General features: G+C 40.6%; 1 protein-coding gene across 1 annotated transcript; it reads left to right on the forward strand.

Moving 5' to 3' along the window:
- Nucleotides 1–16,654: 16,654 nt before the first annotated feature.
- Nucleotides 16,655–24,377, forward strand: Kcnj2 (potassium inwardly rectifying channel subfamily J member 2). Its single transcript, XM_042669139.1, has 2 exons — nucleotides 16,655–16,775; nucleotides 22,011–24,377. The coding sequence occupies exons 1-2, from the start codon at nucleotides 16,747–16,749 to the stop codon at nucleotides 23,353–23,355; spliced, it is 1,374 nt and encodes a 457-aa protein (XP_042525073.1). The 5' UTR covers nucleotides 16,655–16,746; the 3' UTR covers nucleotides 23,356–24,377.
- The last annotated feature ends 680 nt before the right edge of the window (nucleotides 24,378–25,057 follow it).

Raw genomic sequence — 25,057 nt, forward strand, 5'->3', positions numbered from 1 at the left:
AGGAGGAGGAGGAGGAGGAAAGAAAGAAAGAAAGAAAGAAAGAAAGAAAGAAAGAAAGAAAGAAAGAAAGAAAGAAAGAAAGAAAGAAAGAAAGAAAGAAAGAAAGAAAGAAAGAAAGAAAGAAAGAAAGAAAGAGGAAAGGCTAAATAAAGCATGTGGTCCAAGAAATGAGTGATGGAATGTTGGGATGACTGGAGAAGAATGACTATAGTGAATGCCTGATGGAAGGAGAATCCAGAGGGAATAAAAGAGAGAGAGACCGGGGATAACTTTGGAAAAGTCTTAATGTAAAATGAAGAAAAATACATGAAAGAACAGCTGGAGGGAGATATAAGGACAAAGGAGCTCATTTTTTTGCTTTTTTTTTCTTCCTATTTCTTTTCTCAGTGGGAAGTAGTTCAGTGTGTTTATGAACAGATGGGAATGATCCTTCTCTTAAGGAAAAAATAGATAATGTAGGAGAGTGGAGAACTACAGATACAGAGTTTGTGAACAAATGGGGTTGGGGAGGGATAGCAGCCAATCTACAAGTAGAGTATGGAGTGGTGGCATGTCATCTTAGATGCAGGCTTGTAAGGAAGCAGAATGGATAGGAGATACACAGCAGGATTTCTATTAGAATAGACAGCACTGTAGATGGAAGTAATTCTCTTTATCCAACTGCAGTTTCTCAATGTACTGAGCAGTAAGGCAGCTGGGAAAGGATAAAGGTTGGAGTGGAAGCAGGCAAAGTTCAAATGCAGAACCTCAATGATTAGATTCTTGTGAAGAGTAGAGAAACACAATAGGATTGAATATATCCCTGGAGCTTTGTAATCAAACTTTGTTTTGTTCTTTCTATAAACAGAATATTAGAGTTTGAATATAGGGTCTTCTACATGCTAGACAACTGGTCTACCACTGATCTATTACTACCAAGGCCACCAGCTTTTAGAATCACACTTTTAAATAGTTTTGTCAAGGTATGATTGTGTGCTTTCCTTCACATTTAACAATTATTATCAAGTCTAGTTTCCAAGAAATAATACATTAAAAGAAGCGAAATCCAGCTTTCCAAATGGCAATTTGGATGGGATCCCATCCAACTATGGTGGCCTATATTTACTATGTACAACTCCAACTAATCTGGACATGTGTGGCTATATTGGTGCCCTATTCTGTTCAAGAATTCTTTCATTATTATTTGTTTTCTTGATAATGGCTATTCTAACTGGAGTGAGGTGAGGTAGAATCTCAATTTTGATTCTCATTTCTTTTATGGCCAGGGAAGTTGAGCATTTCTTCATGTGTCTATTGGCCATTCTTATTTTCTCTTCAGAGAAGTTTCTCTTTAAGCCTTTAGCCCACTAGTTAATGAGGTAGTTGTTTCTTTGAGTATTTGTTGTTGGGTGATTTAATTTTTTGAGCTCTAGGTATATTGTAGATATGATGCCCTTTTCTGTTGTATAGCTAGTGATGAGCTTCTCCAAATGTGTGGGCTTTCTATTTATCTTGCTAGCTATGTCCTTTGCCATGCAGAAGCTCTGCAGCTTAATACAATCACATTTATCCATTTATTGATTTGTTGTGTTTCTAGATCTTTATTATTCCACCTGTGCCAATGAGCCCTAGCATATCCCCTATCCCTTCCTGTAATATTTTCAGGTTTTTGGTCTTACCTCCAGGTCTTTGATCCAATTGGAGTTGATTCTGGTGCAGGGTGATACATAAGGATCTAACTTCAGTTTTCTTCATGTGTATAGCCAGCAGATACTGGTGGGGATGTGGCCAAAAGGAAATGCTACTACACTGTTGGTAAGAATGTAAGGTGGTTCAACCACTCTGGAAAGCAGTATGGAGGTTCCTCAAAAGACTAAACATAAAGCTTCCTAGGATCTAGCAATCTTATTCCTGGGCATTTACCCAAATGATCACAAACAAGGTCACACTAAAGTGACCAGCAAAACTATGTTCATTGCAGCATTATTTACAACATTTAAGATATGGAACTAACCCTGTCCCTCAATAGATGAATGGATCAAGAAAATGTGGTATATATATATACAATGGAATTTTATGCTTCCATCAGAAAGAATGACATCACCCCATTTATAAGGAAATGGAAAGACCTGGAAAAAATCATGTTAGGTGAAATAAGCCAGACCTCATAAAACATAGGCTCCATGGTTTTCCTATTTTGTAATAATTAGTAAATTTCTAGGATAGTCCTAGCAGAGGATACATATGACTTTATAAAATGATGTTAATCAAAATGAACACAAAGATATGGAAACAAGAGGTCTTTTTTTGCTGTTGACCTTGTTGTCATCAATGTACTGCATCAGGTTCTTTCTTTTTCTTTTATTTCTTTTTCCCTTTAATTTATCCCTGGTAGTCACTGTTATTGATTCTGGTACCCTGAGTCTTGTAGATACACTTACCTGTTTGGGGGAAAGGAAGAGAAATCACAAAATGGTGATACAGAGACAAAAGGGGTCCCAATACAACAATGATATTCATAAGACACTATGTTGGAAATGAACTTTACAACTTAAGGAAGTCGAGGGGAAGAAATGGGGTAAGGGATAGTGGGAGAAAAATAAAGGAGGGGTAACAATGTTTGACAAGAAATGTACTCATTACCTTATTTATGTAACTGTAACCCCTCTGTACAGCACCTTTACAGCAAAATAAAATGTAATTAAAATTTTTTAAAAATTAAAAAAGGAATTCTTTTTCATTATTTTTATGAAAAGCATTATTACTTGATTACTGAGATGGCCTTTTTTCGTTTGGTTTTGTTTGGGTTCCTCTTAAGTTTTATATCTGAGCTACATAATTTCTTACTTTGCCTAATTCCAAATCTGCCTAGCAAGACAAACATGTAAAAGACACATATATATCAACATTGATACAAGGAACTGGAGATTTTCCTTTCTTCAGGAAATGACACTTCCCCAGTACCAAAAAAGAAAAGACAAAAAATACAGTAAATAAAAAAAGAAATGAAACACTTCCATAGTGTAATCAGAATTCAAAGCAAGACTATTATTTTTGCTACAAAATAGGCCAATTTATCCAATTATTTTTATGTTGTTTTAAGAGCTATACACTCCTCACTGCAACACTTAATACTCACTAATGAGAATGCATTCAAAGTAGATGGTTGGGTTGGTGCATGGCAAAGTTATTTACTTGACTTGGAAGTTTCACAGTGTGAATGATCCCTGTGGGGAACAGCTAAGTTTAACTGTGAAAAAAAAATCGAGAAACTATGCAATGTTAGCAAATAGGCCACAACTTATTCTCCATGGAATCATTTTTCGCATCCATTCATTTTTTTTTTTTTTTTGGGTCCTGTCGTGGGGCCTGAACTCTGGGCCTGGGCACTATCCCTCAGCTCTTCAGCTCAAGGCTAGCCCACCTGAGCCACAGCGCCACTTCCGGCTTTTTTTCTTTTTGCTTATGTGGTGCTGAGGAATCGAACCCAGGGCCTCAGGCATGCAAGGCAAGCGCTCTACCACTGAGCCACCTTCCCAGCCCGCATCCATTCATTTTAATCATTAGTATTATTAATAACTTTAATCCTATTTTATGAACCCACTTGGAAGCCACTTAATTTAACATGCAAGAGTATTTAATCAAAATATGTCAACTATAATTAACCTGAAGAGAAAACATTCTTTGTTTGAATCCATATTTTACAATCATTATATTGTTCATCCTAAAATAAACCTATGAACATTTTTATCTCTGCTCTAATGAGAAGGCACCGACAGTTAAATGGTTCAATTGAGTTTACTCAGCTTCCAAGTATCAGACATGAGCAATAACATTGATGTCCTTTTCAGTCGATTTAACCAGAGACTATGAAACACTCTTCTAGGCTACAGGTCAGCAATTATTCTTATAAAGAATCTGACAGTCAATATTTTTTTTTTACTTTCTCACCCACTTAACTTTGCCATTGTCAGAGCAATGGGTAACCAACGTTTGTAACCATGTTCCCATTAGAGTTGATGAAAACAAAAATTTGAATTGCATAGACCTTTCAAAAGCTACGAAATACACTGTTTTCTCTTCTGACTTTGTTCCCAACTTAAAAATGCAAACTCATTCCTAGTTTCTGGGCTACACAGGTTATGAGTCCAATTTGACTGCTGCATTCATTTATGACCATGTATGCAAAGCATGATGCTTGGAACCAAACATCTCACCAAGGCCCAAGATTTTGTTTATGAGTCTACTGTAAAATGATACTCTCTTATAATTCATGGATCTCTCATGGCTCATTTTCTTGATGGAGGTACTTGCCCATCTGTAGTACTTAATCTGGTATTGTATTCCATGAACAAAAAAGCAAGGCGGGTGCTGATGGCTCACACCTGTAATCCAGCTACTCAGGAGGCTAAGATCTGAGCACTGCAGTTCAAAGCCAGTCCAGGCAGAAAAGTCCCTGCAAAATTCTTATCTCCAATTAACCACTCAAAAACTGAAAATGGATCTATAACTCAAAGCAGTAGAACACTAGCCTTGAGCCAAAGAGCTCAGGGACAGTACGCAGGCCCTGAGTTCGAACCCCACAACCAGAGGGAAAAAAAAAAGAAAGAAAAAAGGAAAAAAAAGACTTGGAATATGTTAGGGAAATTATTCTGCACAAATAATGGCATCTTTGAAGAGTGGATTTTTAAAAAAGAAGTCTCACAATGTCGCTGTTTCTTCCTGTTGCATCATATTTTATTGCTATCTTTTCCATTTTAATTCAGTTTTTCATCAGCACTTCCAATAGAACTGATAGTCTTCAAAAGTCCACAGGAAAGCTCTTCCAAGATCTGCTCCTCTAAAGATCTGAGACAAGTTAAAACGCCTTCTAAAGTTTTCTTGGGAGATTTTCTGTGCAGACAGCAAGAGGAAGAAGAAAGAAGCTTATAACAAACATCATTGATGGCATATTGTCATAGCAGTAGCTGTGATACACTGGCCTTCTGGGGTTTTCTAGGCAAATCCATGGCTATCCTGACACATCTTGAGCCTAAGTCAAATGTGCAACTTCTCCCAATGGGACAATCAATGAAAAGTTTTTAGAGAAGGAAAACAAGTGATACAAAAATAAAAGGATTATGCAATCGTTAAGGAAAGAAAGTTGCAGGCCAGCTTATTCCTGTCCTTATTGAATACTGTATTTAGGATCCCCAAGGCTGGGCTTGACAGAGAACTGTCTACTTGCTCTTTGATACATTTCATCTCCTCTCTAAAGGAACACAAATGTATGTTCTGTTTATCACACACTCGTATGTTTACTTGCTTAAATCAGTCTATTCCTATATTTTGTAGAAATAAAAATGTAGTATCAAGATGGAGCTTATGCTTTGGTTTGTTTTTATTTCTGTTTTAACTGAGACAGCTGGAGTAGCTTTTCTCTGCTCATAGGTCTCGGCTATTCAAGTCATCTTCCCGCACGGCAAGTTGAGATTGGAAACAGCACTGATAATGTTAGAAATCCTAGGGAGACTTGGGTCATCATAAATACAAGATTGTGCCATTCAGCTCAAGAGTCCAGAGTAATTTTTTTCCATGATATAATGAACCTTTTAGACCTTTTGGGAAAAAAAAAACTCACCATCCAGTCCACTTTTTTGTCTATAGAGCCTTTCCAACTTTTCTGCAGCTGAGGTCATCTGCAGAGGGTGAGAGAGTGCATGTCTTAAGGCACAGGGCCTTGTAGACTAGAAGCATTAGTTATGGAGGTGGCCATTGTTCTTCCAAGCAAGGAAGAGAATAAAAGTGTAATCACACTGGGTCATGTGTAAATTTATGCTGTTTTTACTGGCTCTTAACCCTTTTCCTTCCAGGAATTGTTAAATTCCTTCGCAGTCATATATCAGTCCTTGGATATGTTCTTACTGAGGGTGACTGACGGGAAGGCCTCCCAGTAGGCAGACCCACAGAATAGAAATCAGATCAAGCAACCAATTGACTGGAAATTACGTAAGAGAAATAAATACCCTGGTATTTGCAGAAAGGAAATTATGAAACTCTCATCGAACATGAATTCATAGACTTGTAAACTCTCCTGTGAGAAAAATATCGTTCTTGGTCTGAAGAGGTCTTCGGGGCATCACTGGGGATAAGCCTTTTCTGAGGAAGTTATCTGGTTTCTAGATTGCTTGTAATGGGCTGCAGGACAGGCTGCCTTTGATGCAGACCTGGGCAGGGACCCGTGGGGGGTGGGGGTGTCAGAAGCTGCAGAAAGCGCAGAGCATCTGTTTGTAATTAGAGATTATTTTCCTTTCCTCATTTCTTTTTCTCCCCCACTTTTTTGTTGCTTTACATCATGACCTGTACGCCAATTCAAAGACAATCACTTTTCATTATGAAGAAATGATTGTGATTTTCATATTTTGTTTTGTTTTCCAACTGTACTGTCTCATCCTATAGGTCTGGCATGAGTTCATGGTATCGAGTGTGCCCGGTGACTTTCTGCCACATCACGTTGGTAGGTAACGCTTTATGTGGGAGCCTATGAAGCTAAAGTCATGCAGGTCGTGAACTACATTTCTAGAGATGAATCAAATGCTAAATCATGGTAGCAATACAATTCAGAGAACTCCGGCCTGGATCACCTGTCATACTTGGGTCCTAATCCCCTTCTTGTACAATGTATGGACTAGGGAATGGGGAAAAAATGCCCAAGAGGGAAGCAATGAATGTACAAGGAAAGAAGACAGACCATAGAAAGCTGTAAACTAATTTCTGTGCATAATTCACTTAGGGAAGAGCACTGATTCATTTTGAGCCCAGGATTAAGGAGACTTGCATAAATTTCCATTGTACTATGGATACGGGATCTGCTGGGCTAAATGTTATGTTGACCAGGTAGATGTTTAGATTACTTCTAGAAGGAACTACAAAGAATTTTCTCACTGTCTTGTACCCTCAGGGGACTGCTTATCTGTCACTAACTACTGTTCTACTGAAATTCTGAGAAAATGTTTAGTCTCTGAGTCTTCTAGATTATTCTACTTTTCAAAAATTCTGAAGGGTGCCAGTACCTATTTTGAAATTTTTCGTCTTTTCAATGCATAAGTAATGTGTATGCCATGGGTGAGTAGATGACTCTTTAAATTGCAAATGTGAAATGTTATTGAGCTGAAAGCATTCTAAAATCAGATTCAGGCAGGCAAATTATGGAAAAAGGGAATCTCAGAGCTGACCAAAGCTCTTCTGTCAGAACATATAAATACACATTCACGCTAGTCTTCTTCTTCCTTCTATAAGATTTTTAGATATGTCATTACTGAAGCCATTGATGTGTATGTGTCTGTGTGTACATGTTTATAGATACTTTGGATTTGCTTTCTGCCAACTAAGCTACTAAGTCTATTCCTTCCTTACTCGGTACTAAAGAGGTATGCTATTTTATGTCAAGATATCTCATAGTTAAAGCAATAGTTTTGGGGGGTTGATTTATTTGTCCGAGAGTAAAATAACATCATTATGTTTCATCATTATTTTAAAAAAAATCATTGTGATATTTTTGGAAAGCACTATTGCATATGTTAATACATGAACAAGGTTTCATTCTAGTAATTGTGCAAGTGAGCATTCCCACTTGATTTTGGTTTGCCAAGCTGAGCTAACGCTTACAGCAGGTCTTCACGTATTTTACTTTACATGCAGGGAAATGACAATCACTTTGCCAAAAAAAAAAGGTATTATTTATAGTGTCAGTTCCTGCCTTTTTAAAACTGAATGACTCGAAGGATAGACTTGTGTATAAATACAAGTGTTGAAATGAGAACCTTGCTGATAAAAAAGCTAAAAGGCTGGTGAAAGATTTTAAGTTACTGTCATAAATTCAGAGTGGATTGCTAACCCTAGAAACAATTTCTCAAACACTTGCTTATCCTTACAATTCCTTTGAGGTTTATTAACAGTTGTGAACAACTGGAGGCAGCTCAGATTTAAATGTGGCAGAATAAATATCTGGATTCAATACTAACAAGTTCATTAACATATCGAGGGACCTAGAAAATGAGCAATAGTATCACTTTTGTTTCCTTTTAACAATTATCTGATTCTTCTCCTGATGTTGTGTTATTCATCACCGGTGCTATTGATGTTATTTGTGCACAGCTTTTTACTTTTGTATAGTTGTAATACAAGTTTTACTTATTTGGAACTTGAACACGGGCTTTGAATAGAAGAATATAGATTTAACAAGAGACTGGAATTAAATATCAATTAAACAACAGCCATTAGTCAAAGATAGTGGAAAAATCCAATTAAAGATACATATAGCAACCAAATTTATTCTTTAAATGGCAGAAACACAAAGAAGCATGAATCATGACCCAAATATTGGGATCTGAAACCTATAAAAGGAGGCAATAGTTGAACTTTGTGTGTATTTTAGATTTGAGGAAGAAATAATTTCAGGGCAGTTAATTAGTGGCTCTGAAAATTCTAGGGTCAATCCTGAAGTATCCAGAGTTGCTGAAGCAGAGATTCTGTGAGAGGTTATCTTCTGTTAAAAGCAGCGAAAGAGATGGTAGATTTGGAAAAAGCAGGCTTAAAATTCACATCTAGTTTCTCCACTCATGGAAGATGTTTACTGCAATATGATTTCTAGATCTTGTTTTTTCTTAATTAAAATTTGAATTTGGGAAATCAAATTAAGAAAAAACCAAAAGGGCATATAACCTGGTAGGGCCGTAACCAGAAGCAAAAGACTAAGAAATGCCAATTTGATCAATGTTCCCAACGCGCTCCTTGCATGTCTTATCTTTGTTCTGTTTGCCTGTAGACCCTTCCTGTGTAAAGAATAAAGGGCTAACTCACCACCCTGGTTCTGAAAGTTTACAGCTCCAACCCAAATTTCCTATTCAATCCAAATATTGTTTTAAGAAATCCATGAACTTATTCAAATACACAGCCCATGAACTGAAAAATACATTTAATCTTTGTCATTTGGTTTAACTACAACCTGTACTTCTAATCACCTTAAATACTCCTCTTTTTATTTATGATTACAGTAAGTAACCAGATCCTGCAATAGATTTCTGTGTTTCTTACAGACTTCTTGCATAAATATAAGTCACTTATATTTATTAACCTTATTATTTTTTTCTCCATTAGTAACAGGGGCAGTAGTACTAGTATTACAAGTAAAAACTACATTGTTTAAATGGTTTCTATGTCTCTAAACACAATTTATATCTATGATTGTTATTCTCTACAACTTTCATAGCAGATCTTTCACAACTTCCACACAGTAGGTAGCAGATCAGAGTTACAGACACCTATCAGGATTACCCAAATCTCAATGCTACCCACCTAAACAAAAGTACTAAAGCCACATAATTGAGAACATCCTGGAAATTAAAAGTTTGAATTTCAGGTGAAAAAATTACAATGAAGAAAAAGTTTTGAGAGTATATCATTTTTAACAGAGCAATCCGCCATCCAGAAATCTATTCTAAAGACCTGGTTAAAGATGAAGGTAAAATATTATTTCAATAGTAAAGGCATCCTTTATACACAATCATGAAAACATATGCTTTCAGATAATTTTCATTGCATAGCAAATGCTTAAGTATTAAAAGTATGACAGTCATGCATTAAAAAAGTATGAAACAGTTGATCTTAAAATTGGAGAATGACTTAAAAATAGAAACCAGAAATAGAAGGAAAAAATATTAGGTTACAACCATTATCTCCAAATGATAGAGAGTTAAATTTATTTCATTTTCTAATTTTCTTACATCCTTGTACCTGTTGAAATGCTTTCTAAAATCCTTTACATTTTTTTTCACAATGATCATTCAATGCATTTACAGTTTTTCAAAAAGACACTTTAAAAAAAAAAAAGTCAAAGCCCTTATCCTAAAACTTGGGCATGCAGGTACATAGCTGTACATGCAAAAGTATCAGTATGGTGTTGTTGACCTGATCCAACATATGCTTTTCATTTTCTCCATGGACTGTGACACAGTCCACAAATACCTACATTCACGACTAGCCTTGCCTTTTGAAGTCTTTGTTTTCTTTGTTGTTGTTAGTTCTGGAAAATTCCAAGTAGCATAAATCCTATGATCTTCCACTGAAACATTACAAAAGAGGAAAGAGACATCCTTACAGGTGTTTTTAGACACTGGGTTCAGTTGCTAATAATAGCAGATCTTACTGGAAAGTATCGCTCCCCTTGGTAAGCTGTAGAACTGTGGTTTGCTAGATGCAAACTCACTCTAATGCCTGCTACAAATGCTGGTATCCTTTTGAAAGAACGCACTCAGTAGAATTACCAAAAAATATGTTATCTCCTCTCCTCCCTCCTTTTCTCTCGGCCTCCTCTATCTTTCTCATTATTTCCTTATGAAAATATCCAGGCGATGCAGAAGCACAGGGTTGCATAGCCTGCAAAATACAAGAGCGGTGCTTGCTTCTTGCAAAGACCTTAATGTACTTGGCCTTCTTATTGTTATTATTTTTATTAATGTTTCTTCGGTATTATTAATGATGCTATTACTGGACCTCCAGTCATAAGGCCTGTCTTTCCATAGTGCCTGTAATGAGTAGGCCTATGTTTCTGTCCGATGTCCTGCCCTGAGAAACTGCCACCCATGGATAAACTGAGGTTACAGGCCTTAGTGCCCTTGAGAGAGCTAACCTACAGCAGATAACACAGATCAAGCAATCATCATAATCACTGTGTGAAGACACAGTAATGTAAGGTTTGGTCCAAGGATGAATATGGTATTTTCAGAGTATAATTGTCTCACTCATGGGAGATAAATGAAGTCTCCTGGAACATGATAGAAGAGGTAATTTACTAAAATAATAACCTGTCTGGCTCTAGAAGTATAGAATTCTTCAAGAACAGATCGACGTATTATTCTTGTTGGATTTTAACAGATTTGATGGAAAATGAAGACCAAGATAATAGGGGGACAGAGTAAACACAGAAATAGTCACTGAATGAATACTTGGGATTTTGTTGTGTGTAAACCTATAAAATATACAAGCAGATTCGAACACTAAGGTTCCATCTTACTCAGAGGACTTCTAGTTAGATGGTCTGTAAAGCAAATACAGTTGTCAGTGTTCATATCTGAAAGCTCTTTTATCCAAAAAGGAAACTGACCAAGGGAAAGTAACTTCAAATTCAGCATCTGCTCATACTATGTAACAAACAAACAAGAAAGCATACTTTTACTCTTTGTACATTGCTAATGACCTGTCCAACGAATTAGATGAGCGTGTGGACAGCCTGGCAGATTCAAAGTAGTATCGCATCATTGAACACAAGAGCAAATGGGTCCACAGTACCCTTATGGGCTCTGGGTATTTTAGGCCAACGTGAAATATCTTGTTGACATTCATACTGCGTGTATTGGTCATACTGCGTGGTATTTGTTTTACTGGGACAGCATGCCTGACAAAAACTAGAGAGGAAAGATTTGCTTTGTAACCTTGTTTCAGAGGCATCAGTCCACAAATCTTCGGTTCAGCTGGTTCTGCGTTCGTGGCGAGACAGACAATTGCGGTGGCCAGAGCCTGTGGCAGAGGTTAATCACCTCATGAGGGACAGGAAACAGAAAAGGAAGCAACTAAGGACCAGGTATAACCTTCCAAGACACACCCCCAAGTACCCACTTCCCCCAAATAGGTACCACCTCTTAAAGTTTCCACCATGTCCCCAAATGGTGCCACCAGCTGGGGACATTCAGCACCTCAAGCTGTGGAAGATGTGCCATATTCAAAGCACAGAGCACTGAGTCATGGCATATCATACTGAATATTAATATCTATTGGTTCATTTCCTGTTCCACGGACCTTTGCGGAGGAGGACTTACGTACCTGGCCAACTGCAAGGGGATAAAGATATTGAAGGTAAGGAAGATACAGCACTGGATTTTGAAAAGCCTATGAACGGGAAATACGTGAAAATATTTTAATAGCATGAGAGGAATAAAACATGCTAGTTAAACACACTGTAATCACTTAAAAATATATGATGACCAGGTGCTGGTGGCTTACCTGTAATCCTAGCTATGCAGGAGGCTGAGATCTGAGGATCATGGTTCAAAGCCAGCCTAGCCAGAGAAGTCCCTGTGAGACTCTTATCTCCAATTAACCATTCAAAAACTGGAAGTGGCACTGTTGCTCAAATGGTAGAGCTCTAGCCTTGAGCACAGAGAGGCTCAGGAATAGAGCCTAAGCCCTGAGTTCAAGTCCCAAAACCAACATCAACAACAATGAAACTATGATGTAGGATGCTACATTCCTGGGTATGAGAGATACAAATTGATATTGTGAGCTGTTACTTTGGTGCCTCTGTATGAATAAAAGCACTCACTAAGAACATGCTATACTTAGAATTTACTTATACACATGACTGTATATGACTTGTGCATTATGGGTATTTCAGAATATCAGGTGAATGAGTACATAGTTGTGTCTTCTGACTTATTTTCAAAACGCTCAATAGCACTGCATCTGGCAATAAGTAATCATGTATTAAATCTTCCAGAATTTACTCACTGAAACATTTTACTTGTGCAATGTTTTTGTCTTCCAAAATCAAAATTTCAAACTCTGTAGGACAAAAAGTTTGCTTCTTGGACTTTCCTGTCTCCTGTGTTACCTGGTACTTAGTTGGCAAATATGATTATTGAATTTAATAAGAAGATTAAATAACCAGAGTGGTAAGTGAAAATGCTTACGTTTTAGAGCCAAAGAGGTTCTGCAGAATGCAAAGCTGTGTCCCAATAGAGAAGGTTACATTCAATGTTTTAAAATGCCCTACTAGTTGGTTTGTTCTTTTTGGTTTGTTTGATTTTTGTTGGTCATGGGTCTTGAACTCAGGATTTGGGTGCTGCCCCTGAACTATTTTTTTCTGTTCAAGACTAGTGCTCTACCATTTTGAGCCACACCTCCAATTCTGGATTTTTGTTGGTTAATGTTAGAGATAAGAGTCTCACAGCCTTTCCTGCCTGGGCTGGTTTTGAACCATGATCCCCAGACCTCAGCCTCCTGAGTAGCAAGGATTACAGGTGTGAGCCACCAGCACCTGGCTGTGGTTTGTTCTTAGTAGACTGCAGAAATATCCTGTCTACATCTCAAGCTGCTCTGATGATGTTCGTTGTTTATTACTATTGATTATTATTCAAAAGATTGATCAGTAAGTGAATGCAAATGCAAGTCGCTATTCATTTTTCATTGCTGTGAGTGTGAATTGAATATATATTTGTCTGTACATATATATACTTGGAAGTCTTAAAATATGTCTCATTGTTGGTGATCTTTCTAGAAGTGTGAAGGAAAGATTTGTGTTCCTAATGGAACACCAGCTCTGTGTGTCATGTATATCTGCCTGTGAATCCAAATTATGACTAATATTCGGTTCTAATATTATAAGTGGTTGCCGTGGAGGGGATCAGTAGGAGCATAATTGTCATTTCCTTGGAAAAATTTAATCTACAGATGGATCCCAGCACTCAACAGGAATGGTGTCTGAAACTAATGGGGAATTTTTCTAAATAGACCTGACTCAGCCAAAAAAAAAAATAGGCTGACTAGAGAAATCTCTATTACGCATCACTCCAAAAAAAGCATATTTACCCGAGTCCTAATGCTTTGGCACATAAAAAATTCCTTACAGGGATAGAGTTAAAAACTATTTCTTAATTAGGATGCATATATATATATATATATATATATATATATATATATATATATAATATATCCTTAAAGTGAAAGCAATGTAGCTAGAAAATGCTCACATATATTTAGACAAGCTTTGAGTTTCAATATTTAATCCTTTATGTGTTAATTTGCATCAATGATTAAGGGAAACACTATTTCCCCAGACTTGAAAGCTACTTAGTAAAATCAGTACCTTTCCTGAGACCTTCTCCTTAGGAATGTAAACATTATTTAGTGGGCTGAAGTGGAGGTGAAAAACAATGCCAATGGGTGAGTAAGAAAAAGTGGGGTATATTCATTCTGTGTTCCACTAGCTCCATGAATGTAGCCATGTAAAATCTTACCACTCTGGGTTCATTTCTCTAGTGATTCTCCTACCCTATGACCCCACCTTCATTTTACCTACGGTAGAGTATTAAACAATTTCAATCCAAACTTCAGCAAAACTTGCTGTCCCTTTCTGGGTGAGTGATTTTTTTTTTCCAACAGAACTTAATGCCTGCAAGAAAAACAAAGAAATTTTTAAAGAGGAAGGAAGGAAGGAAGAGAAAAAAGAAAGAAGGAAAGAAAGAAGGAAAGGAAAGGAAAAGAAATTGTATTACCTCTGAATTCACATGATCTGTAAAATTCTTAGCTATATCTGCAGAGGCTCTCACTGAGAATAAAATACAGAAGAGAAAAATGCATAAAAGATGATTTCTCCCCCCCCCCTTTCCCTTTTCCCCCAACTAAGCCTTAATATGTTTTAGGGGATTGATTTAACTTTCAGCCTGTTTTAGTTATTATTTATTTATTTTTTAAGAACTCCAAGAGGCTGCCCATTGAACTGAAACCAGTAATTAATCCTTTCTCCATCTTTGGCGGACACAGCATTAATCTGTGGGTCTCCCAGATGCCTTATTACCTGTAGCCTGGGTTCTTACGCATCTCCCTGTTCAGATTTAACTGGAGCTGAGTACAAGTGGCAGCTGACTTCATACATGTCGCAGCAGCCTTCCCCTTGTGAGTGTTCCCAGCGCAAGGCTTTCAAAGGTATGGTGTTAGTCACAGAGCTCTATGGACTCCAGCGATGTGGCCCATCGCAAGTTCACAGCGCGTGCAAGACCTTCTCCACACCCCGGTGATTTAAGTGTCTTGCTCAAGTGCTAGGAAAAGAGACACACTTGCTAAAGCAGGATTAACTATGGGTCTGAAGAAGAAAAGAAATCCAAGTGTATTTCACCAGCACCTCCTAGGGGCCACGTGGAGATGTGAAACTCGGAGAGGGAACCGGTTCACCTCCCTCGACACAAAACCCACCAGGCTGTTTTTGCCCAGAATGAGAGCTAGTTCGTGGAAGTAGGTTGGGGAATCTAAGGAGACCTTTAGAGAGAATAAACCGCTCCTAGAATGCCTTTGATCGCTTGAGGAAATAAAACATTGAAGTACATATACACACAAATATTTAAAACACACAGGGAATGCAAACGTCATGGAAAGAAAAGACTCAAATAGTGTGCTCTAAGATGAAAATCTCGTAACGATACTGAAAGCACTGAGAGACCATGCATTCACTTTACAGAACCGATGCACGCGGTTCGATTGATCCCAACTTGCAGTTTAACTCTCGGGTTGATTCTTTTTAAAAGGTCTGCCCGGATGTCTCTGTGTCTATCTGTCTGTCCTCCCCTTCTCTCTCCTGATTGCTGAGAATGGAACGCGAGAGCTGAGCTGGGAGGCGCTTGGTGCGAAGGCAGAGCACGGTTGTAGGAGTTGCTTGTTCCAGAGAATTCATTATTCTCTTAATTGTTCTGCTTTTAGATCAGCCGAGCGTGCCTGGCGGTGACAGTGGCGGTGGCGGTGGCGATGGTGTTGGTGGCGGTGGTGGATGGAGGAGGAGGAGGAGGAGGAGGAGGAGGAGGAGGAGGAGGAGGAGGAGGAGGAGGAGGAGGAATCGAGGATGGACTAGGCAAGAGCAAGGAAGCGGTTCATCCTCCAGAAAAGTCTAGGCATTTTGTAAGGAATTCACCAACAGCCTGGAAAACCGAATAGCCAAGCAGTTGCTACCTTTTCTCTCTCTCTTTTTTCTTTCTTTCGTTTTTATCTATCTATCTATCTATCTATCTATCTATCTATCTATCTATCTATCTATCTATCTATCTATCTATCTATCTATCTATCTATCTATCTATCTATCTATCTATCTATCATCTATCTATCATCTATCTATCTATTTTTGCGTCTAACTCCTGCTGGATTCTCTGCCCCGGTTTAATTAGCTGTTGCTCGGTGCGTGCGCGCTGCAGGTTCGGGGGGGTCGGGCGCGCGGGGAGAGTGGGGGGAATGGTGGAGTTGGAAGAAAAGGGGGCTTTGGGTGAGTTGGGATGGGGGACACCTGCAACCCTGTCGGACGTGCAACTTTTCCACCACCCCCCTCCCTCCAACCCCCCACCCCCAACCTCCAGCCCTCCGCCCCGCACCAGCACCTCGCGTGCCCTACTAGGAGCACGCACAGCCAGGGAAGTGTGTGGGGTTTACAGGGGTAGGAAGCCTTGCCCAAGGCTCAGCTGCAATTAGCCAGCCACGGAAGCCCCGGCCGCGAACCTTCCCACCTGCTGCTTGTCCCAGCTTGGCCGTGGGGGACCCCAAACCCTAGCCCTGTGACTCCCCCATACCCCTTCCACCCCCAAAACGGTGCTGCGGAGGGGCGGAGAGGGAGGACGCAGCCGCAGGTTCCCGGGACTGGCAGCATCTTCCCCCCCACCCCACTCCTTTCCCTCCTTCCTCCCTTCCCCTCCTCGCCGCGGGAAGGGAGGGGGTGGGGACTCAGGCGCGCTGCGATTGGCTGGCTGCAGCCAGGAGGCGGAGCCGAGAGGGCCGGTATCGCACTGGCTGCCTCAAAAGAGCCCAGGATAGCGCAGAGCGCACTGGAGCTCTGGCCAGCGCGCAGCCATCCGAAGCTTGGGTCTGGTTTTTTTTTTCCTTGGGAGTTCTCCATTGCTTTGACTCACTCTTTTTTTTTTTTTTTTTAATACAAACCATTGGATCTTACATGCCTCTGTATCCCTCCACTTCTACTCCATGTCCCCATGCTACTGTGCCAGCAACAGGTAAGGGCTTGTGTGCGGGGGGGGGGGGGGGTGCGGGGGGGGGCGGTTTCTTTCTTCATTCCGTGTCTCTCTGTCCTAGAGAATAAACTCGTCTCCTGCCCTAACCCCTGCCCGGCTGCTCCCAAGATGCCCAGCTGTCATGTTTCCGTCGCGCCCCCTCCCCCCCCCCATTTCACCCCTCCTCTCAAACGTCCCAAACTCATGCCTGGGTAGTTTGTGCGAGCCCTTGAACATCCTCAGAGCTAAAAATACTGAGACATGCTTGGAACAGTTGAGCAACAGACACAGATTTCTTGCAACGTCTGTTTGTGCTCATAACTTCCAATGTACCAGCTGTAGAGAGATACCGGATTTGCAGTGCAGGGGCGAGTCTGAGTTTGTTTCTTCTTCTTAGGAGAAAAGATAGAAGGAAACAACAACAACAACAACAACAAAAAAGACAAAGGGGTGAGAAAAGGAGCAGGGGTGGGCAGGGAGGGCTGGAGGTATGATATGAGCCCTCTTCTGAGATCCAGACACCTCTCCCCTGCACTCCCCTACCCTTGCTCTCCCAAATCAAAACTTCTTCTGGATCCTGATGTCTATTTTATTTTATTATCTTTCTGGTGGTTGTTTCAAGTGGGGCTTTCCAGAGTAAGAATCTTAAACTTGCTTTGCTGGGGGAAAGAGCGCCCCAGCTTGAGTTTGTATTTTTGAGCCTGAAGACGGCAGAACTTTCCCATCATATGTCACCCTGCCCTAAGCACTTTGTTAGTCTCATTAATAATGGTATCAATGCCTTACCTTGGTTGCAATTTGGTTTCAAGGAAGCAAAGATCACTACAACTTGAGTCTGCACAAAGATTGCATCAGAACATGAATTCATCATGACAACTGAAGAAAGAAATTAGAAATAGGGAATAGGTAGTTTAAAGTCTGTCTGGGTGAATGTATCAGTAGCATAGTGATGATAAAGAGAATTCTGGAGATTTTCATAAACTTGGGATGTTGGGAAAGAGGTGTTATTGGAAAAAAATCTGTTTTGGACATGCAAAGAATGTTGACTTTTTAATCATGTTTTATCATTACACTAATAATCAATAGGCTGTCAGATTTCCTTTCTACCAATTGTTGTGTGTCTGCTATGTAACACTGTTACACTTGTTAGTTTCTTCCTGCTCCCTTCTGAGTCTTTATATTTGTCACCATCCACAAAAATCCTGATGCTTTGGAGGAAAGACACATGTTACTTGGGATATGAAGGGAGGGGTGAGAGTTGAGGTCAAGGTCTGCCCCTCCCCTCATAGATTGATGGCACTTTGTTTTTTTAGATTATTACTATCCATAAGAAACAGATGTTTTATACCTTTGGGATTGTATCTCTCTCCTTCAGACTCTTCATTTGAAGATTTTTCTAGTTCATGGTAGAGTCCTTGTATGACTTTGGAGTATCCTGAACTATTAGCCACATGACCTAAGTATCTCTACCATTTCATGACAGTTTTCGTGTATATTACTATTTACCAATTGTTTGCTTTCCAAAATCTGCAAATGCTGTGCATCACAGCAGCATGCCTTGCTGAACATAGTTGTTGAAGACAGCTCACATAGATAAAGGGATGTTCTCTCTCCTCTGCTCACTTCCCCCTCCTTCTCTCTTCCTTTCTGTTTACTGAGCTGCAGAGAGGTTGCTCTGAGAGCAGTTGGGCTCACATAGCAACTTGTACCCAGAGCTCACTTAGGCTGGTCTATATGGCGTCAGCTGGGGAATAGCTGCTCTAAACACTCATTAGCAGACCTCTCATAGCCCAGTGCATTTTCTTTAGCTATCTCCTATCCTTAGGCAGAAACTTTGTTCTTGGCCTATAATTATAAGACATAGTCATTCTCTTTTACTCCTCTTGATTACCTTTTAATTCTATTTCTTTAAAATAGATTCTATTGGAACTATTTCCTACATACTGAAAGCAGTTTAGTGTCCCTCATTTATCCCATGTGATCTCTTTGACCTTGTATCTCTTCTCTCTCTCTCTCCCCGCCCCATTTCATATCTACCTAAGATTGAAGCGCTGAAATATTTTTTTCCATTGCTTATGCTTAATTTTGGCTCAGCCTATAAATAGTCTTACCATGAACAGCCCCACATGTAGCCTCTCAATTTCCCAGAAATACTTTCTACATCATTGGCTGTGGCCTAGGCAAAAATGATTCTTTGTGTCCATTGAATTGACAGCCAGCTCTGTAAATATTAAAGCTGAAAGAGGATTTTATACATTGTTCACCAAACCAGCTATCCATTCTCTGGAGCTATAGCCATCAACTCATTTAGTGTTCTCATGTTTCTATAGTTCATTGTTTCTCAGAAGATGATTTGGAATAAAGTGGCATGAACGCCTTAGTTATTTTTAAATTTAAGACACAAAAGCTTTCCACAGATGCTCATGGATGGGTGATCTCCAGTGAGAGAGGAGTGGGCAAGGAAATTTTCTGCCTACTTAACACCACTGAGGCATGTGAGAAAGCAATTTTTGTGTTGGATTCTTAAGACAGTTACCCTATCAAATCTGGCAGGTTCTACACTTCTGTGATGTAATTACCTCGACAAAGTCCAACTATATAGAATGCGCGTGCACACATATTATACTCATATAATTAGATATCTGGGGTATCTATTTGAAGTTACAAATGTCTCCATTTTGCCTAAAACAATGATCACAACGCAACCACTTATTTTCCCTTTCGAGAGAGAAATGAGAAATTTTCTAGATGGTGCTCCACTTAGGAAACAAATTCTGCCATTAGCAGTGGAAATGAGAGAATAACACAGTCTCTTTACATGGGCCTTTTTCAAGGCTCTAAATGGGGAAAGCTATTCATAGGAAGCTAGTATTGTGTGGTTTGTGGAATTCAAACAATCTCATCCTGACATCAGGATCTTTGGAAAGGCATATTTCAGCCTTTAGATTTCATATGGTTATTAGGCTCTCATCTGTAAAGAGTGAAGAAGTAAGCCAAAATAAATTGGAGGTGATATTATACTGCTCATGTTCCCCCCATGGTAATTCAGATCGAAGGATTGATGGATTGTTTTGAATCATGTAAATGGAATTTCTTTGTGTCAGTTTATACTCAGATAGTCTCAAGTCAAGCCAAATTCCAAGCTTCAAACCCTCTGTAAATGAAGATTCTTTTGTCCTTGCTTTATTGGAAAAGTACACCTGTGTTGAGTGTCCCATTGCTTTCTCTGTGTTTGTGTAAAAATACCTGGCAATTACATGTGAGCCAATAATCACTGCTTAAAAAAAAGAGGAAAAGAAATCTTTCCATATTTATGATTTACAAGCCTGAGGTTTGTGAATCTTTTTTTTTCCACCTTTGGTCCAAGTGCAAGCTTCATAAGGAAGCAGACAAAACATTGAAGCAGGTGGAAGGTAGGGAAGGCACTGTACCTTCTTTTTAGAAAGTAATTCAAAGGCACTTTCAAATCGGGGCATCATTTAGGTGTCAAAAGCTGCCAAAATGTAACACACATTGCAATTTTCACAGATGACTAATCTTAGGAAAAATGTGTTGGGGCACATTCTTGCATAATCGCTTGGATATAGAAGAAGTCAAAAGACTGTAACAAGGCATTTTCGAAGACAATGCACCTTGCCTCTTTATAAAAGGATGCACAAGACTGGGATAAATGCTTTGCTTCATTTGTCTTCAGTGGGCTTGACTGAAAAATGGTTCTGGTGACTGCTTAATCTTTAGTGTGGTTTTGGGGAGGAGAAAGAAAAAGGGGTGTCTGCCTTATCAGAATTTCAACAAATTTCTGATGTCTCCCTTCAATACAGGACATGCCTTTGGTTGTTGCAAAATTTAAAAAAAAAAAAAAAGGTGTGAATCACTTTGATATTTTAGTGCTAGGTTGAATTCGTTTTGTGAATTCAAACTTGATAAAGAAAACACCTTTGGCTTTCTCTTAGGCTGTTGTTAGTCAAAGAATAATGTATCTTTATTAGAGTCAAGATGGAAAGTTAATGCACGTAGGTAGTTCTTAACCTAGGGGAGAATGAGGCAATTGGAAAAAGAAAATGAAAATTGCTATTTGTTCTTGTTAAGTAAAGGTGAATGCCTTCCCCATAGGAACCTATAGCAAACAACAGTCCTGGAAGTGAAAGTAAGCTGACTGGCATTTACGAGCTGCTTAGATTACAAAGTTGTCTCTGTCTGAAAGAACCCAGCATTGGACCTACACGAAATGAGTTCCTGCCTTATCTCAATCCGCTAAAGACCTGGTCCTTTGGCACAAAGGTGCTTGCTTCCTAGCCTGTCATTACACATGGCAATCCCATCTCTGGAGAATTTCAACGACTCTTATTGCTAAGCAACAGAATTGCTCTCTATCCCCCAGAGCAAAGCTGTGTCTTCAAGTCAGAATCATTCCTACTAACTGAGATGCTGGCAGGCATAGCTGCACAGTGGCTACTCCAAGTGTGCAAAGCGATGGACCAAACCCAAACTCGATCCAGAAACTTCCATCCATTCACATGATTCCCAGAGAGGGCTCAGTTGTAACACCCACCCAAAATCGCCGGGGCCTCTTGAAGTCGGCCTTCTCGTGGAGGGCTCGATTTTCCCCCCATAATGCATTGCAGTGCAATTAATATCAAGGCTGCATTGACAGGAAATATTCTCTTTCTGAAAGTTCGTTGACAAGCCTTGGAATCAGAAAGGCTTTCTTTGGTTGAATGACTTGGAAACCTAACAAGCAGGAAAGGCGAAAAAGGAAGAGAGTAAGAGCTGCTAGGTCAACCTGGAGGTTAAATAGAGAGGTGGCCGGAAGTGCAAGAGGTGAGAATTGAAAGATTGGTGGAAAGAGTGTTACAGGTAACTCATCTCTGTCCAACACTTTTGTGATCTGGAGTAACTATTGAGGGAAGGAAACATTCTAGGGAACAAGGAATGAAGGTCCCTGCAATCCAATGCAGACTCTTTCTGTATTCGGTTCTGTTTCGGTTGGGAAATGCTGCCTTACTCTTTCAGGAAAGGACTTCTTTTGTAACGAAGGGCTCTGTGTTCTTCTCTTGCAGGACAAACTCTCTGGATGTCTGCTGAGTTACAGAGGTAACTGCATGTCCGTCAGGAGACCTTGGTAGAACTGCAAGGCTCTTGGAGACAACTCATCTCTCCTCGTTTTATTATTTTATTTTATTTTATTTTTTTGTGTGCGTGTGTCCTCACTGAACATTCAAAACTGTTTCTCCAAAGGGTCTTGCAAAAACTCAGACTGTTTCCCAAAGCAGAAGCACTGGAGCCCCCAGCAGAAGCGATGGGCAGTGTGCGAACCAACCGCTACAGCATCGTCTCTTCGGAAGAAGACGGCATGAAGTTGGCCACCATGGCGGTGGCCAATGGCTTCGGGAACGGGAAGAGCAAAGTGCACACGCGACAGCAGTGCCGGAGCCGCTTCGTGAAGAAGGACGGCCACTGCAACGTGCAGTTCATCAACGTGGGCGAGAAGGGGCAGCGGTACCTGGCGGACATCTTCACCACCTGCGTGGACATCCGCTGGCGGTGGATGCTGGTGATCTTCTGCCTGGCGTTCGTGCTGTCCTGGCTCTTCTTCGGCTGCGTGTTTTGGTTGATCGCTCTGCTCCACGGGGACCTGGATGCATCGAAGGAGAGCAAAGCCTGCGTGTCGGAGGTCAACAGCTTCACGGCCGCCTTCCTCTTCTCCATCGAGACGCAGACCACCATCGGCTACGGCTTCCGCTGCGTCACGGACGAATGCCCCATCGCCGTGTTCATGGTGGTCTTCCAGTCGATCGTGGGCTGCATCATCGACGCCTTCATCATCGGGGCCGTCATGGCGAAGATGGCGAAGCCCAAGAAGAGGAACGAGACCCTGGTGTTCAGTAACAACGCCGTGATCGCCATGCGGGACGGCAAGCTGTGCCTGATGTGGCGCGTGGGCAACCTGCGCAAGAGCCACTTGGTGGAGGCGCACGTGCGCGCCCAGCTGCTCAAGTCCCGCATCACCTCCGAGGGGGAGTACATCCCCCTGGACCAGATCGACATCAACGTGGGTTTCGACAGCGGGATCGACCGGATCTTCCTGGTGTCGCCCATCACCATCGTCCACGAGATAGACGAAGACAGCCCCCTGTATGACTTGAGCAAGCAGGACATCGACAACGCGGACTTCGAGATTGTGGTGATCCTGGAAGGGATGGTGGAGGCCACGGCCATGACCACGCAGTGCCGGAGTTCTTACCTGGCTAACGAGATCCTGTGGGGTCACCGCTACGAGCCGGTGCTCTTCGAAGAGAAGCATTACTACAAGGTCGATTATTCCAGGTTCCACAAGACTTACGAGGTCCCCAACACGCCTCTTTGCAGTGCTAGGGACTTAGCGGAGAAGAAGTACATCCTCTCCAACGCGAATTCCTTTTGCTACGAAAACGAGGTTGCCCTCACCAGCAAAGAGGAAGACGACAGTGAAAACGGGCCCCCCGAAAGCACAAGTACGGACTCCCCCCCAGACCTAGACCTGCACAACCAGGCCAGTGTCCCCTTAGAGCCGAGACCCTTAAGGCGAGAATCGGAGATATGACTGGTTGTGTGCCAGCGGGGAGTGGTTCCTTGTCTGGGATTATTATTCACTTCACCACCACGCGGTCTGTGGGTCAAAGGCCTGAGAGAGTGACAGAGACCACAGGACTGGCTCAGAGGTCAGCGCCCCCGCCAGGGACTAAGGCTCGCCAAAAGGTTTCCAGGAAAGACTGTAAGCTCAATGATGGGTGGCATGCACTCAGCACGCCTCCGGGTGACCCCCAAAGGCACATACGTGTTGTAGAATAAGTTATGGGTTGTTTTTTGGTTTGTTATTGTTTAATGTATCGTTTTTGTGTTTTGTGTTTTGTTTTTTTGTTTTTTTACAAAACTTGAATCTGCAGACAAGCCTAGCTTGGATATTCAACTTATCCAGAATGCTTTTCTTTAGGGGAACAAGAATGTTTTTAATGGCATAAAACAAAGGTAGCAAGCACTCTGCCTTAATTTTTTTGAAAAGCTGCTAACTACATGAACACAAAGTGTATTTTTGTTGCAAGTGTAGTTTTTCTTGTGTGTAATTTAAAAGTCAGTGTTGAACTCGGGTTGAAAGCTCACGAAGTGATTCACGGTGGCAAGTGTTTGGCGATTAACTGCCAAAAAGGAGAGCCTGATTTTTCTGAGACTAGTAATTTGTGTTAAAATTGATCGCTCTCTTTTTCTCTCTGTCTCTGTGTCTGTCTCTCTGTCTCTCTGTCTCTGTGTCTGTCTTTTTCTCTCTCACACTCTGGTTATATAAGGGCATTACGTAACACTAGCCAAATGGTAGCCTCTGGGTTTTATTTTTGTTGTGTTTTTTTTTTTCTCTCCATAATGTTAATGGATTATCTCAAAATTTAAGTTAGACTACTTAAAATAAATACCAAAGATAATGCACACTTTTTTGCACAGTGGAGCTTATGCTAAAAGAAAAAGAAAAAGAAATAAAGCTCCAAGGGTTGCCTTGAAATCAAGAGACTTTGAACTGCAGTAAGACCTTGAAGAGCCTGTCTGTTTTGCACCTTTTCTCAAAAAAAAGAAAGAAAGAAAGGAAGGAAGGAAGAAAAAAGAAAACAAAAATAACCAGGAACTCCTCCCCCCACACACACACCACAAAAAACAGAAGTAGCAAACACACAGAGTCCAGTCCAGCAAGTGTAGTACTTTTAAGATTCTTTCCTGTACCTGCTTATTTGAAGAGGAAGAAGAAAGGGGAAACACACACACACACACACACACACACACACACACACACACACACACACCTTTTCTTTCCTGATAGGGAGTGCTGGACAGGTTAATGCATTAAAGTAAAGAATGGTGATGTGCCCCTTGAATTTTCTGGGCTATCTCCCTCTTTTTTTTTTCTTTTTTAACACATTCTAATATTGGTTCCATAAGATCTTGGTTGAGTTTGTTGGCATCCTAGCACCTTCCAAATAGAGCCATCTAGCATCAAAGATAAATAGATATCATGTTCCGTAGGCAATTTCTTTACCTTGACAACCAGGCTATCTCTAGCTTGACATGGTCATGCTTGGCCTCTACTTTCCTTTCTTCCTTTTGCTTTTTTCTTTTTCTGCTCAGTCTGGAGTGAATCTTGCTGTGTCACAGAGAGCCGTAAATGCCAAAGACAGGGAGGTGAGGACAAACACTTTGCTTCAACACTTTAGCTTAAGTATTTAAGAGGGAGAGATGACATTTGCCTTTGGATGGCAGAGGTA

The sequence above is a fragment of the Dipodomys spectabilis genome, unplaced genomic scaffold, assembly GCF_019054845.1.
Source record: "Dipodomys spectabilis isolate Male_0828 unplaced genomic scaffold, ASM1905484v1 ptg000485l, whole genome shotgun sequence".
Lineage (NCBI taxonomy): Eukaryota > Metazoa > Chordata > Mammalia > Rodentia > Heteromyidae > Dipodomys > Dipodomys spectabilis.